The sequence below is a fragment of the Bicyclus anynana genome, chromosome 12 (assembly GCF_947172395.1).
Source record: "Bicyclus anynana chromosome 12, ilBicAnyn1.1, whole genome shotgun sequence".
Lineage (NCBI taxonomy): Eukaryota > Metazoa > Arthropoda > Insecta > Lepidoptera > Nymphalidae > Bicyclus > Bicyclus anynana.
Genome location: NC_069094.1, coordinates 14,808,959 through 14,825,665, shown reverse-complemented (window position 1 = coordinate 14,825,665; position 16,707 = coordinate 14,808,959). Strand labels below are relative to the sequence as shown.

At 36.4% G+C, this 16,707-nt stretch overlaps 2 protein-coding genes across 4 annotated transcripts; one reads left to right on the top strand and one right to left on the bottom strand.

Annotated features, from left to right (window-relative positions):
• The first annotated feature begins 15 nt into the window (after nucleotides 1–15).
• On the top strand, nucleotides 16–8,818 carry LOC112055047 (ras suppressor protein 1). Of its 2 annotated transcripts, none has more exons than XM_024095030.2 (6): nucleotides 16–246; nucleotides 2,477–2,767; nucleotides 2,942–3,024; nucleotides 3,856–3,970; nucleotides 6,091–6,223; nucleotides 7,050–8,818. In XM_024095030.2, exons 1-6 carry the CDS (start codon nucleotides 96–98, stop codon nucleotides 7,135–7,137), a joined length of 861 nt encoding a protein of 286 aa, XP_023950798.2. In that variant the 5' UTR covers nucleotides 16–95; the 3' UTR covers nucleotides 7,138–8,818. The 2 variants fall into 2 exon arrangements, with proteins under 2 accessions (XP_023950798.2, XP_052740740.1); XM_052884780.1 differs by lacking the exon at nucleotides 16–246 and adding an exon at nucleotides 1,555–1,984.
• LOC112055045 (nuclear envelope integral membrane protein) lies at nucleotides 8,620–16,433 on the bottom strand. Of its 2 annotated transcripts, none has more exons than XM_052884779.1 (8): nucleotides 16,167–16,433; nucleotides 15,522–15,643; nucleotides 15,027–15,240; nucleotides 14,125–14,291; nucleotides 13,203–13,418; nucleotides 12,298–12,422; nucleotides 11,020–11,181; nucleotides 8,620–10,501 (listed from the first exon to the last, which is right to left on the bottom strand). In XM_052884779.1, the coding sequence occupies exons 1-8, from the start codon at nucleotides 16,237–16,239 to the stop codon at nucleotides 10,339–10,341; spliced, it is 1,242 nt and encodes a 413-aa protein (XP_052740739.1). In that variant the 5' UTR covers nucleotides 16,240–16,433; the 3' UTR covers nucleotides 8,620–10,338. The 2 variants fall into 2 exon arrangements, 1 of the variants encoding a protein (XP_052740739.1); XR_008251337.1 differs by having other exon boundaries at nucleotides 10,361–10,501; nucleotides 10,929–11,181.
• Nucleotides 16,434–16,707: the final 274 nt, after the last annotated feature.

The window sequence follows — 16,707 nt, the reverse complement described above, 5'->3', positions numbered from 1 at the left end:
ATCCAATGAAAAAGCAACAAAGAGATAACAGCCATATGTGATTGGCTAAAATATCGATCATATTTGTGTATACTTTGTAAACACGCCCGCACAAAATGAGTCATCCTCCGCCAGTTTCCTGTATTCCAAACACTGCCAAAATGTCGAAAGCTAAAAAAGTTATCGAAGAAGCGAAAGAAATAAACAACCCAGAAATTGATTTGGTTGATAAAGGGATTTCCAACCTCGACGAAATACCAGGACTATGTGAGTTGGCTTTCGTAAACCTTGTTTTACCTTTTTTAGTCTAAAACAAGTTTTACAGGATAAACATCTGTATTGAAAAACATGTTTATTTTATATTTACGTCTAGTTTGGTTGTGCGAATTTAATGAATCTCGTATTCAGTTGTAAAAAACGCTCTAAAGTCAAAAAGTTTAGTTCTTATAATTTGTTCCCTTTTTAGAAATGACCTAAATTGCTCATATGATATTTTCCTCAATTTGAGTTTGTTTCATGACATATTTTAGTATATTCCTCATAAATGGTATTCTTTTAAATTATTTTAGTGACTGTGTGATTCAAACCAAAGTCAAAGTAATTAATTAGTAATTTTGTTTGAACGCCTATCGATCGATAACAAATCTAACGATCATTACAACCCGCGATCATTACAACCCGCGGCACGTAACTTTAGCGCTGACCGTTTATGCGCAGAAGTCTAAAATACGGTATCGGAGGGGGGCTGCAGGTATGAAGGGCGGGCGTGCGTAGCGTCCGTAGCGGTGATTGGCTCTCTAGTCGTATTCGGTCCCCGGCACTGATACGACGCTCCGCGAACTCCCAGTGTACAGTCGCGTTCTGAATTGTTTTGTTATTGCTATTAATTTTTATTGTTGGTTTTCGTTAAGTTAATTTGTTAAATATATATATTTTAGTTTGTTTGAGACTTTACAGTGAATATGTCTAGAAGAAATACTGTTTTGAGAAAACAGGCACGGAAAATGGTGCATGACGTGCATTGTTTTTTAAAAAGAGAATCTTCTGAATTAATATATTCTTTAAAACAGCTCAAAAGTGAGATTGGAGAAGCTACGAGTATTTAGAACTTACATATCTAGACTTACATTTATCTGAATTAAAAAATTATAATTGCAATAATGTTTTTATTTTTTACATTCTATATACTTGTTAAAAAAACGATGTCTTTGAAAATATTTGGAAATTTGAACTATAAACTACTCGTATAACACCTACACTGTGAACTTTGTAATATAGAAGTAATAACCACAATATTTTATTTAATAAGTATAATATAATTATGCGTGCGTGACAGTACCTATGCACAGCTATACCCCACATTTCGTTTATAGCTAGACTTACTATTTAACATAAACATTAAAAAAATGTCATTAAAATTATTTACTTATTAATTAATAAACGTAATAATTGTATTGTGTGCGCGACAGTACCGATGCGCAGCTATCCCCACCGTGTTTCGCTCAGCGCTAAAGTTACGTGCCGCGGGTTATACATTGCCTACGACGTCATTAGTACCTGCCATTTTGTATGGGGCGTTTTTCAGGGATCCGCGGCAGCGCTGCAAATCTGACCCTTTAAATCCCTGTAGCTCCGAAAGTAATGATCGCAGATACCCCGTTACATTTACGAAATTGCTTTACTATTAGCATACTCTTAATTTATATACAATTTAAAAAACTGTCATCATCCCTATTCACTTAAATCATTTTGTAAATACATTGTAAATATACACAAACATTAAAAAAACATAAGATTTGTTTGTTAGTGATTGTTTGACACAAATAAGCTCCAAAACTATTAGGCCAATTTAAAAAATTCTTACATCTATGGAAAGCTACATTATCAGTGCTAACATAGGCTTTATTCAATCCCCATATTCCCACAAGAAGGGAAAACGCAAATAGTCTCCTTGTTGACTAATGAATGAACTTGTATGGCACTTATAAAATAATTTACTTGTCTGGTAAATAATATGTATTGTACTTGTAGCACTTAAAACATAATTTAAAATCTTTTTTTTTAATAAAATGTTAACTGTTTTTATGTAACCAGTATTCCCTTTTCATCTCTAATTAATCTGTACTATAATCTTTTTTTTTTTTTATTCTTTACAAGTTAGCCCTTGACTACAATCTCACCTGATGGTAAGTGATGATGCAATCTAAGATGGAAGCGGACTAACTTGTTAGGAGGAGGATGACAATCCACACCCCTTTCGGTCTCTACACGACATCGTACCGGAACGCTAAATCGCTTGGCGGTACGTCTTTGTCGGTAGGGTGGTAACTAGCCACGGCCGAAGCCTCCCACCAGCCAGACCTGGACCGATTAAGAAAATCTCAATCTGCCCAGCCGGGGATAGAACCCAGGACCTCCGTTTTGTAAATCCACCGCGCATACCACTGCGCCACGGAGGCCGTCACAGCTCTATATTAAGTTCTTATTACCTTTTCAGTTAGTTTGGAAAACGTAACTCGCCTTACCCTGAGCCACAACAAGCTGTCAACAGTTCCAGCTGGTCTTGCCAATCTCATCAACTTGGAAATACTCAACCTTGCTAACAACCATATAGAGGAGTTGCCTGTTAGTCTGTCTTCTCTGCCCAAGCTCCGTATACTCAATGTGTCGCTCAACAGACTGTATACTTTGCCGAGAGGCTTTGGTGCTTTTCCGGTTTTGGAAATTTTGGACCTGACTTATAACAACTTGAAAGAAGAGACACTGCCCGGGAATTTCTTTATGATGGGTGAGATTTACTGTTGGAAAATAAACTTAAAACTTAAAACTGAACACTGACATATTACTAAAATATCTCAAATTATTATAAACTAACATACATTACTGAAATTATGTTCCAAAATGAACTTGAATTTTTATGAATAAACTGAAATTTGTTCATGCTATTTCTTTAATTTTGCAGAAAGTCTGAGAGCTTTGTACCTTGGAGATAATGACTTTGAATATCTACCACCAGAGATTGGAAACCTCAAGAATTTGCAAATTGTATGTATAATATTGTTGACCAGCTCTCATATCTATAAAACCTCAATTTAGTGATTTTATAAACTTATTATTTTTAAAGATTTGCCTTTATTTTAGTTATACAAACAAGAAACTATATGCATTGCACTATGGCATATTAAATACTAGCGGACGCCTGCGACTTCGTCCACATGGAAATCAGTTTTCCACAAATCCTGCGGGAACCATGATTTTTACTGGGATGTAGCAAAAGTAGCCTTTGTGTTTATCCAGAGTAAAATCATTTTCCATTCCAAATTTCAGCCAAATCGCTTCAGTAGCCACAGCGTAAAAGAGGAACAAACATAATTACACACTTTCACACTTCACATAAACTTTCGCCTTTATGTGATGTGTGCGTACTAAAATTATGAACTATTACAAATGTAGAGTTTAAGTATCACTGGTATTTTATGATAAGAATGGTCCAGCCCAATATTTTTGGGATAAATATATTTTTTATTTTTATGTCAGGTCATCATCATCATCATTATCAACCCATATTTGGCTCACTGCCGAGCTCGAGTCTCCTCTCAGAATGAGAGGGGTAAGGCCAATAGTCCACCAAACTGGCCTGGCAGTCTTCACACATGCAGAGAATTAAGCAAATTCCTTGGTATGCACGTTTTCTCACGATATTTTTCCTTCACCTTTTGAGACACGTGATATTTAACTGCTTAAAATGCACACAACTGTTGGAGGTGCATGCCCCGGACCAGATTAGAATACACCCTCCGAAATCGGAGGCCGAGATTATATCCACGGGGCTATCACGGCTAGGTCACCTAGTAATGTTAAAATATAACATTGCAGGTGTCGATGCGTGAGAACGATCTGATCGAGGTGCCGCGCGAGCTGGGTCAGCTGGCGCGTCTGCGGGAGCTGCATCTGCAGGGCAACCGCCTCGTCGTGCTGCCGCCTGAGATTGGTATATTATACATTATTTTATAACTATTAGCTGACAAATAAGGTCCATTACAAAAGTAACTGACGCTTTGAGCGCTGCTCTAAAACTGAAATGGAAGTGGGCACGTAGCTAGGCTGAAGGATCAAAGGTGGACTTTAAGAGTTACCTTCTGAAGAGGCTCACTAGGCAAAAGAAACAGAGGAAGACCATTGACAAGGTGGGAAGACGAAATTAAAAAAACAGCTGGCCCATATTGGTATCAAATAGCACAGGACAGGGACAATTGGACATCTTTGGAGGAGGCCTCCACTTATTCTGGGGTTCTTGCGTAATAAAAACATACTATTAATGTACTAACATATATTTAAGTTTTTAATAACCAAATTAATCTAGATTAGTAACATAAATTTTGTAAAAAATTATGCAAGAAATTAAAGGCTTTTTTATTTTTTTTATTATTAGCTGACGCCGCGCGGTTTCACCTGCGTGGTTCACGTTCCCGTAGGAATACGGGGATAAAATATGGCATTGATTTTAATTCGATAATGTTTTTTATGCATTAATAGTTATAGTACAAATTAAAAATAATATTAAATTTTAGTTATTTATAACCGAAAATGAATTAAATGTTTATATTTTGCGTTCCAAAATGCATACCGTAAGGAGAAATCCTGTGCACGCCACTGCTACACCTACGATCAGGTGAGATCATAGCCAAACACGAGCCTATCATGCATGAAAAGAGTATCCATAGTACATAAATCTACCTATCTATCTATATCTATACTTTAAATAAAATCGTAATGGGTCCAACTCTTTTAAAAGTTTACATCGAGTTTCACGCGGATGAAGTCACGGGCGTCCGCTAGTAGTATAAGAGAGTGGCAACCATTTGTCTATATATTGATTAAAATTACTAAAAATTGAGTTAGGCCTATATTAGAAGAGATATAGATGAAACTATATTTCACCAATTTTGCCCTAATAAAGCAAATCTATATACATATATAAAAATGAATCCATGTTTCCCAAAAATGAATCCATATTTCCCTTGGTCACGCCATCACGTGTGAACGGCTGGTCCGATTTCACTATTTTTTTTTCATGTGTGTGTTATTGTCAGGAGAAGGGTCTCATGACAAAAAAAAATTAAAAAGGGTTAGGGGTAGTTGAAATTTTACATCGAGTTTCACGCGGACGAAGTCGCAGGCGTCCGCTAGTTATTAAATAAAAACTATTACTTGATGTCAGAAAACCATAATGAAAAAAAAACTTTTTTTTTTAATTTGCGTTTGCGTCCGCTAGTTATTCAATAAAAACTATTACTTGTTGTCAGAAAACCATAATGAAAAAAAAAACTTTTATTTTTAATTAGCGTTTGCGTCCGCTAGTTATTCAATAAAAACTATTACTTGTTGTCAGAAAACCATAATGAAAAAAAAAACTTTTATTTTTAATTAGCGTTTGCGTCCGCTAGTTATTCAATAAAAACTATTACTTGATGTGATCAGAAAACCATAATGAAAAAAAAAACTTTTATTTTTAATTAGCGTTTGCGTCCGCTAGTTATTCAATAAAAACTATTACTTGTTGTCAGAAAACCATAATGAAAAAAAAAACTTTTATTTTTAATTAGCGTTTGCGTCCGCTAGTTATTCAATAAAAACTATTACTTGATGTGATCAGAAAACCATAATGAAAAAAAAAACTTTTTTTCATTATGGTTTCCTGACATCAAGTAATAACGCAAACGAAAAAAAAAACTTTTTTTTAAATTTTTTTAAATTTTGACGGCCTCCGTGGCGCAGGGGTATGCGCGGTGGATTTAATGACGGAGGTCCTGGGTTCGATCCGCGGCTGGGCCGATTGAGGTTTTCTTAATTGGTCCAGGTCTAGCTTGTGGGAGGCTTCGGCCGTGGCTAGTTACCACCCTACCGACAAAGACGTACCGCCAAGCGATTTAGCGTTCCGGTACGATGTCGTGTGGAAACCGAAAGGAGTGTGGATTTTCATCCTCCTCCTAACAAGTTAGCCCGCTTCCATCTTAGATTACATCATCACTTACCATCAGGTGAGATTGTAGTCAAGGGCTAACTTGTAAAGAAAAAAAAAAAAAAAATAACAAGACAAATGTCTTGCAGGCTCGCTGGACCTGGCCAGCAACAAGGCGGTGCTGCGGCTGGAAGGCAACTTCTGGGTGCCGCACATCGAGGACCAGATCAAGCTGGGCCCCTCGCACGTGCTCGACTACCTGCGCTCGGAGACCTACAGAGTGTAAGTCTAAGTCTGTACTCTCTATTACCAGCGACAGCTCTGCCTTTTGACAGCACCTATGGTCCTGGGTTCGATCCCCAGCTGTGGCGATTGAGGTTTTCTTAATTGGTCCAGCTCTGGCTGGTGGGAGGTTTCGTAGGTGGCTAGTTACCACTTTACAGCCAAAGATGTACCGCATCTATAGCTTAACAGTAAGAGCAGTTGGATTCATCACCGAGGGGTGGTGGTTCGATCCCCGCCCCATTCGTCTATTGTCTTGCCCACTCCTTGCACAGTCTTTTCAGACTAGTTGCAGGGGAATGGGAATGTTGGTCATATTATAAAAGATATGGCAAATATTCATTAATAAAAGAAACGATTTAGCGTTCCGGTACGATGTCGTGCAGAAACCGATTCAGTCCAGTAAAAAAAAATTATCACTTGCCACCTCAGACCAATTATAGAAGGACCTGTATCGCACTCATAGTCACAAACAAAATTGTCTGTCATTTTCTGAGGAAAACGAGTTACGATTTAGTATATATCTTGTACTAAACTAGAAGTTTTTGCCCGTTTTTTACACCACTCAATTACACAGAAAGGTATTTTTACGGAGCTCTTTAACCGACGAACACGATTACAACTATTTAACATCGATACTATAGAGACAGTTTTTATAATCGCATTAGATCGTTGATGTTACTTTGACAGAAAAGTAACATCAAGCGTGGCAGGTCCTATACAATAATTGGTCTGAGCTTGCCACCCTGGCGCCAATTTGACAATTGGACTTTTTCATACAGATTCTACTTACATCTAATATGTATAACTTTTTGTCTGTGGTCAGGTTGTACAGCCGTCACATGTCGGCCAAGCCGCCGCCGCCGCCACAGACTCTCGACAAAAGCAAGAAGGCGAGTCGCGCCAGGTCGTAACTCTACGCTACTAACTCATCTACCTTCTCCCATCCGTCATCGCGTTCGGTCTATACGTCCGAGATGATGGATGGGAAAAGAAGGGTGAGGACAGACGACGGACTGCTGGCAAACTTGTGACTCTATATTCTGATAATGAATCCATTAAAGTGCGGCCGCTCAGAGATTGCGTTTCTGACAGATCGTGATCGAATAGGCGATGTAACTTCGAACTGACGCGCCTCTACCTTTTCCAATACATCTTTTTTGTCTATACTACTAAGAGGATGTATGGGAAAAGAAGGATGAGGACAGACGACGGACTGCTGGCAAACTTGTGACTTGTCATCCATTAAAGTGCGACCGCTCAGAGATTGCGTTTCTCACAGGTTGTGATCGAATGGGCGATGTAACTTTGAACCGTTTCAAGGTTATGCCAACTGTTTGTCTTTTTAGTAATGAGACTAAAACGAGGCAATTGTAATTGAATATGTTTGTCCCATTCAATCATGACCTTAGTGTTGTTAAAACTATAAAATTTTTTCAAGTAGTACTTTTTTTTTTGCTCTTCTACGAGTAGTTTGTAATTTATAATAGTAAAATGCTACTGTCTGTTAGTGTTTCTAATATTCTGAAAATTATTTACTGATTTGTATGTTTTTTGCTCGAATCACAGATTAATCAATAATATACAGATACAGCGTACGGCACACGACAGTGTCGTAGCCGCTCCAAATACGAATTTCAAAAGTAATACATTCTCGAGTCAGTACGACACGAACCGTCGCATCAGTAATTTTCAATATTATTCAAGAAAAATGGCGTCCTATGTTTTTAAATGTATTAAAAACTGTTCACAAAAACTAAAGAAATAAGATGGAGGATTATTCATTGGTAATTATTGGTTATTATATTAATTTACGTAATTGTTGTTAGTGTTAAAGTGAAATATAAATTATGAAAAATGTTTGTATATGCGGTTTCACCGGCTTCAGTATGTGCTTATAAAGAATCACTCTGGTTACTCTGTGGCTCAAATACAAAAATAAAATCCAAATTACCATATATTGGACGGAATAACAAATGGATTTTAATTATTAGAAGTAAGCATAGCATTGCGGAATAAGTATAGCAAACTTTAATATATTTTATTGATCAAATACATAATTAATATTATTTTAATAAAATATTATGCAAGAAATATATAATGCTAACACAATTTTTATGCTTAAATGTGTTGCAGTTGACTGCCATAGTAAATGTTTTGATATTTTGTCATACATCTTCAATCTTGTCTTATGCTGTCATATTAAAATGTTGCTTCATGTTGCCATACTAAAATGTGTTGCTAGATTAGATTTTAAATAACAATAATTATGTATTTTTTTTAATTATGTAAGTGTTTTTTTTTATATTGCTTATAGTATTAACAAATGCTGAGTTTAATTTATTAATTGTGAAAGTGTTGTGTGAATGTACTTTTGGTAAATAAATGAAAAACAATTGTCAATTTCATACAAAATGTTTATTTTATCTATAAGTAGGTGAACACAAAATATTATACATACAAATGTAAACATAGCATTTATATAATAAAACAAAGAGAGCGATCATAGCTATGGTGCTACGTAACTAATTATTGACATGTTAATTGTGAAAATTTAAACTATTTAACAAAATAAATAAATATTACTAACAGAAACGCATTTTAGTACCCCCTGCTACAATTTATAACCGTCTGCAGTCTTTGTCATCTCAGACGATAGAGAGAAAAAACGGGGGGGGGGGGGGGGGCAGTGGGAGGTAAACTAAGACCAATTATGGAAGCATCAGTATCACACCCAAATTCACGAAAAAAAAATATATTTTTTTACGTAACTGTTGTTAGTGCTAAATTTTGAAATACAAATTATGAAAAAAGTTTGTATATGCGGATGTCAAGGAGATGCGTGACGTAAGTTTAATATGGGTTTCACCGGCTTCACTCATTCTGTATCATTCTTTATTCTGTGATATAGATAGACAAATTAAAGTTTTACAATATAATAATAATATTGATATTTAACTATTTTTAACTTAAATTAAAGGTTATAAAACTATATGACAAAATATTATGACACTTGAACATAATACAGATTAACAAATTAAGTGAGATCAATAAAACACACCTAACTAAGGAAATCAAGAACTTACAATAATACAAAAAAAGAAGAAATTATAACTGAATTTCATTTACATCAACACTTGTACAAAATGTTCTTTATTAAACAAGTGGATCTAAATAAATTATGTTACGTACTCTTTGTAGGACATTTATCATTTAATCATTAATATTTATGAGTAGGTCCGTATATTTCACCACAATAACTACTGAACCGATTTTGATGAATGTGTCAGTAGACTTGTTACTTCAGTGGCATAGCGTGCCCTGCCCTGTATCAAAATTAGTTGGGGGGCCCAAATGGAAGGGTAAAGATTTTCCCCAAGAAGAAAAAAGAAACAAAAAACCTCGCTTAAAATAAATATGATAGTGTCTTAACCTATTTAGGATGTTTCCAACTTTTGGGGCACGCTTAAACAGGGAAATAAAGAGATTGTGGATTACCTACATTCTACTAATTTTTGCTTTCACACGTAGGGGGGCCCCTGTAGCCCTATAAATGATACGGCGGTAATTACACCCCTTAATTACATCCAAAAATTTAAACTTTATAATTTTACAGACAATTTATTACTCCTATTAAAAAGTGGATGCACAATCAGCAACCAAAAAATCGTCCCCACTCAATGAGTGCCAAACACAACTTCTTGGCACTCAATTCAAGTAGTCACATTTGCAAATTCAACCTTGATCTTAATACTTAAGGTTGAATTTGCTCTGAATTTAGGATTTATTTGAATATTGGACTATATTTTTGCCTTTAGGTGAAATTTTCTTTACCAATAATTCTAAAACTGTCAAAGCAAAATTGGCCAGTTTTTAAATGAAATTTCTACATGATTGTGCGTCCTTTTATTATAAGAGGTCAATGTCTTAAATATATAAAGTATAAAAAATCAACTATTTTGTAAGTATTTTATTTTAAATCATTTTCTCCCATTCATAGTGGATGATATTAATGAATCTATCACTGATAACACCATCATCATCATCATCATCATCCCAAGGTCATTGTAACCGGGTACATTTGACGAGGAGCTTCATCCCATCCCTGTTCACCCTCAATCATCACCGTAGTCAGAGGAGTCATCATCAGATATCTCGAGGTGGTTCCTTGTTGAGTTGGCGACGGGTTTGGCGCGCTCCATAGAGAACGCGTACGACTCGTAGTTCATCACTTCGTCGTCGCTTAGATGGGAGTTGCCTTCCACGAAACTTGCGAACCTAGAAAAAAAAAAGTGGTCGAAAAAGAAATAAAATCGAGATACCTGTATAGAAACTATCACTTTTTAAAAAAAATGTGTACTGCATGGCCGTAAAAACGTATAATCATCTATCAGAAAATACAAAAAAAAATGCCAATACAGAGATTCAAAAATCATATTTTTAATGCCCTCAGCCAAAATAGTATTTCCGAATTAAATGACTTTTATAAATTAAAATCAATTTGACTAATTTATTATATTGTTACAACTTGACATACCTACTTTACATATTAATTTTATTATTTTCATTACTTAAGAATTTCAGTATGGTATAGTTATGGTATTTTTAACAGCGCCACCTCTGATCACATCCGAAAACATCACAATGTACTGAAAACATCAGTCATCATATCAGTACCGGCGCAGGCTGTGCGATGGTCACTCACCGCTTGGAGTCGCTCAGTTTGAGCATGATGCTCCACTGCGCGCAGTCGGGGCTGGAGCAGTACCGGCGCAGGCTGTGCGATGGTCACTCACCGCTTGGAGTCGCTCAGTTTGAGCATGATGCTCCACTGCGCGCAGTCGGGGCTGGAGCAGTACCGGCGCAGGCTGTCCAGCGCCTGCTTGGTCTCGCGCGCGCCCTGCTCGTAGTACTCCTCGTTGGTCAGCAGGCGAGGCTTCGGCGGGAAGCAGCGATGCCTGATTATGACAAATATGACAACAATAGAAATAGAATACTAGTAAATTTCTACACAACAATAATATAAATTGCTAGACAGAATCACATTTACAACGCGAGACTGTTTAAATGAGAGTATTTTGATACACAAGAGTATTGAGTCCATTTTGTAACAGAGAGAAAAACACAGAGCAGAGCCGGAACTCGTGACCAGAGTAGGGTTAAGGAGTTCCTTTATGTCCAGTCATGACTACCTTTCCCTGATGTTGTTCTCGCTGCCCAGGTAGTTCTAGAGATTAGTGTGTTGAAAAAAATCAACAAACTCTTCAGGATATAGAGGCACAGATAAGTTAACCTCTAATTAACCATTCACAAAAAAATATAGAAGTATAATTTTAATGTTAGTTTAGTTGGCCCAGCTTTAATCCTTTAAGTCCTTTCTTGTTCTTTTAGTCTAAGCAATGTGCTCGTCTCGCTTGCTTTACGTGGGTCTCGGGTAGTGTCCAAAAAGAAGTGGAATTATAATATGAAACATGGAATATGGCAGTTGACAGATTAAATAAGAATCGAAACCTTCTAGTGTTTTGCAACATTATTATAACTCTCATTAGTTTCCTTGTATGGATAATGTGGTACTGACTGCTGATGACAGTGACGAGCACTGCTACTATCTGCAACACCTGTGCAACTGAAGGAAATTACATACAATAAACAACTAAGAAGTTCAAAAAAATGTAAATTGTATGAACCCAACTTCAAAAATGGGTATGGTAAGAGAAGGCTGGAATATATTGTTCCAACAATCTTTAACGATTTTCCGGATGTGGTGCGGTATCTTCTAAAAGATACCAATATACTCACGAACGTACATAAGCGGAAACTAAAGAATTATTTTTTGGGACAGCCTGTGTAGCGTCGCAGCACCGGTTCACTCACACTTTTATTCAACTACCCTATAATGATTATTCTTGGTATTTATCCTCTTCTGTTTGTTAATTACTTTTGTTCCTAAATATTGTATTCTGCGATAATAACCAGTGCACAGTAAAACCAACTGTGACTTGTGTTTCACTATGGTTAGGCTTAATTTAAATGTGTTTTTTGTTGAATAATAAATAAATAAATAAATAACTCACCAGTATCCCAGTATGGAGAGCAGCAGCGACTGCGGGAAGTACTTGGCGGTGAGAGCCGCTATGACGATCGCCGCTGACGCTTCTTGGTACTGACTGCTGAAGAAAGTGACCAGCACTCCTACTATCTGCAACAATGAAGAGAAGATTTGGTATAGATGCATTTAAGATTTGGTATAGATGTAGGTCCAATCATTAACATCTGACAGTCACCATTACAAACTCAAATATTATCATTATCACCCTAAGTCTGCCAAAATCGTAATGTAGATGTGTTCTGTAACGGGGGCCTGGTCTTTAGACTGAGCCGGTTACATTTGGGTCATGTCAAAGAAAGAAAGAAAGATCTTTATTTTTAAGTTTGCTGATGTTTTTTTTTATTGAATGACAAGTTAGCTGTAAACTACGCTAATGATGATGCTAGGTGATAATGGACAGGTCTTAGAGTGTCTTCCTCCTTGCAGTCCGCAAGGAGGAAGACACTCTGAGACATGCTATCTTTGAATGTGTTGTAAGTACAGAGGTTGCAGAGGTTATCCACACAAGGAACAAGCAGTAGATCCTGAAAGCCTGATCACACATATGCTGTCTAGTACACTAGATATACTTGAGCAATCATGGCAGAGATATGGGGAAATGCTGAGATCGATTAATTATTAACGATCAATCTATCGATAAAAACAGGCAAAGGAAAAGAGAAATTAGCTAGTTGACATTAAGAAAAATGTTGCTGTGCTATGATGTGGAGTCAAGAAAAAATGCAGAAAGACTGTATTAGGAGTGGGTACGACAATAGACCAACAGGGCAGGGATTGAACTACCACAATGATGAGTCCGACCGCTCTTACCGTTGAGCTATTGAGGCTAACTTGATAGATACAGGATAGAGAGATGTTTTATCATGTTACCTGCAAGGTCCACATGACGAGGTTCTTGCTGCGCTGGTTGCGAGGCGGGCCGACCCGGTAGCACACCACGAAGCTGACGAAGCCCATGAGCAGCGTATACCACACCAGGTAGCTCTGGTACACCGACACCAAGCTGCGAACATTCTCCCATGCTTGCTGGAAGAGGTACACGCCCACCGTCCAACCGCCTATCAGGATGCCGTATGTTAACGTTTTCTAAAATAAAACATTACAGGTTTCATTATTGTCATCATTATCAGCCTATTTTGATGGCCAACTACAGAGCCAAGTCTCTCTCTCTATAGGAAAGGGGATGTGAAGCTTAAATCGCTGCAGGTTGCCGAGTTTAGGTTGATAATGTTAAATTAATTCAAATCATAAGATATTAGTGGGATCGACTTTCACATGCTCACCGAGGCACAGAGGTGTAACAACACTGACTTACTGACTCTGAGCTGAGAATTTCAACTGAAAATTTCTTAGAAGAAAGAAAATCTCAATATCTCATGTAGCCGAACAATGCTCTATTTAACTCACTGGTATATAGTGGTATTTTGTACACTACTCAATATGCCTCGTGTTTATAAGGTTTGACTTTAAGTTTGGCAAAATTCATTGATATTCAACCAAAATTCAGCTCAGGGGTTATGCCAAATACCACGCTGGCCCAATGCGGTTTGGCAGACTTCACACACACACAATTAAGAAATTTCTCTGGTATGCAGGTTTCCTCACAAAGTTTTTCCTTCATTGTTTGAGACACATGATATTTAATTTCTTAAAAAATTCAATTTGGTAATATTAATACATGGTTTTTTCGTATTCAGCACTATTAGAATACTTCAGATACATCCTTTCTACAAAGGATTTGACTAGCATTTTAAAGAATTTATTGTTTTATTCCATAGAAGGTAAGTCTCACCTTGGGTAACAACTTGCTCACATAGTACACCAGAACCATGAATGAAGCGGACACTCCCACAAAGATGCCGCACAAGTAGAAGAACACAGGGTTGCCACTAAGCGAGCGTGAGGCGAAAATAAGCGCCAACCCTGACGCCATCATCAGCACGCGCCAGAGATCCACCCCTGGAATAAGATCAGCTTAGGTAATCCATTAATCATTACCATTACCACCCATATTCGCCTCACTGCTGAGCTCGAGTCTCCTCTTAGAATGAGAGGAGTTAGTCCACAACGCTGTCCCAATGCAGATTGGCAGACTTCAGACACGCAGAGAATTAAGAAAATTCTCTGGTATGCAGGTTTCCTCACGATGTTTTCCTTCACCGTTTGAGACACATGATATTTAATTTCTTAAAATGCATAACTGAAAAGTTGGAGGTGCAGGCCCCAGACTGAATTTGAACCCACACCATCTGGAATTGGAGACAGAGGTCATATCCACTAGGCTATTACGGCTCTCAAACAAACTGTTGAGAGCCCACTTAACTCACTGTCCCAAACTTTCCCAAATAGTAGCTAACTTAAAACAGTTACAGAACTAATAACAGGACTCTGCTCACTAAATAAACATCTTTGTGCTTTATGCATAACCGATAGACCTCTGTGCAGAGCATGCATGGAGGAAAAAGAAACACAGATACATGTTATGCTTGGATGCAGAGGTGTATCTGAACAATCTATGAGGCATTTGGTGACCTTGGCGTCCTTGGCTTCTGAAGCAAGCTTGATTGCATCCATATTAATATAATAAATGTTAAAGCCCAACTGAATTTGTGGTTGAAACATCTCCACTGTATTAATATTTAAGTTTTTACACAATTTGTATATAAAAACTTCCAAATATAGAAACTAACTTACTCTGTACATGTAACTCAATGTTATGTTTCTGTTTGGTGTTGACGGCCATGCAGGTGGGAGTGAAGAGGTCGAGGGACAGGCTACGGTGAGACTTCCTCTGGAAGAGGTTGATGACTTCCCACCCATAGCTGTCTTCTGTGTACTCCTTGTATACTTGTTCTGGATTATCGCCCAAGTACTGACTGAACTCATCATTTTTTACTTTTATGTTAAACTAGAAAGAAATATTTATATTGATATATTTATTTTTGAATATTCTGTGAATATTTATTTTTATGTTGTACTACAAAGAAACAAAATGACAGAGAAACTTCAGAATCTTGTATTTGTACATTCAACATAAAGGAAAGATTATAAAATAAAATTTTCTCAATTCCATTTGAATTCAACACAAAACTTGTGAATATTTATGTAAAAAAGTCATAGAACTTTATGTTTTGAGCAGATTCCAAATCAGAGTTATGCCAGCAGTAAAATAAATTTAAAATATCTTACTTTGACTGTCTGCCATAATGTGAATAAGTTTTTTGGTGTTCCAGTATAGCAATAAATATCTACAGTTTGTTTTATAGATTGAATATCACGTTCAATTGTAGTGGGGCCGCTGAGCCAATGCACTGAAAAAAAAAAAAAATGTTTAAAAAGTGTGCAATAATAGAACATAATAAGTTTCAAAGATATCAGTGTAAAGACTTGAGTAATCAACCTCCTAACAGTTTCTATTAACCTGGTAGTCAAGGCTCATTACAATGACTACAATATTCAGAGACAAACACTAGCGAGTGAATAAATCAACCTCCTATACTCCCTTTATCCTGGTACTTTATTTAGGTAAAGCCATTTTGTTTGTGCCAGTTCACAAAAGAACATTGGACCAATAAGTAATTAAAATTGAATGTTGTCATCCCAAATCACCTAAAGATGTTCATGTTTAGAGTAAAAAGTACAAGAAGAATATTTATTTCGTAGCTTTTTCCAAAAGCAAAAGAAATGTCATCACAGTATTCGACAATCTTTAAAGATTTCATTTACTTAAACTTAAAATTAGGTTTACGTCCTAGTATATAAGTATGATGTCCTCGTAATTAGTAAAGTAATACTCATTAACTCATTAGTTTACTTTTTAAGTGATAAGCTTACCGTCGTAAGGCAACGAGTTTACTTGTGCGATAACAAATAATATCAACAATGAACCAAACAGTTTTGGTTCCATTTTTTCATGCTATTTAACCAATAAAATTTGGTTTGAACACTAGAATAATATGTTTAATAACGATTGAATACTATTTTATAAGTGTAAAACTACACATAAATATTTTAATTATATCTCTATTTATATAAATGAAGTAAAAATACTATTTTTTTCTATCCAAGCCTTGGTTTATTTTTCAATATGTCAACTTGACATTGACAATTGACATTGGTTGACATCTTGCACAGATCACTATAGACTACATCTTGAGCGATTCTATAAAATTGACATTTTATTTTTTTATTTTATTAAGTAGCGCAGAAATCTTATTTTTTAGAGCCTTATTCAGAGCTCAGAAAATTCAGAAAAATATAGAATTTAAAGGTTTCTACCATAGATATTTAATGGTTTCTACGGTTTCTACACGTTTCAACTGCCAGTAGATAAGTCATTTGCAGGTTTGCAGCGGTTCGTAAAAAGCCATTAAAT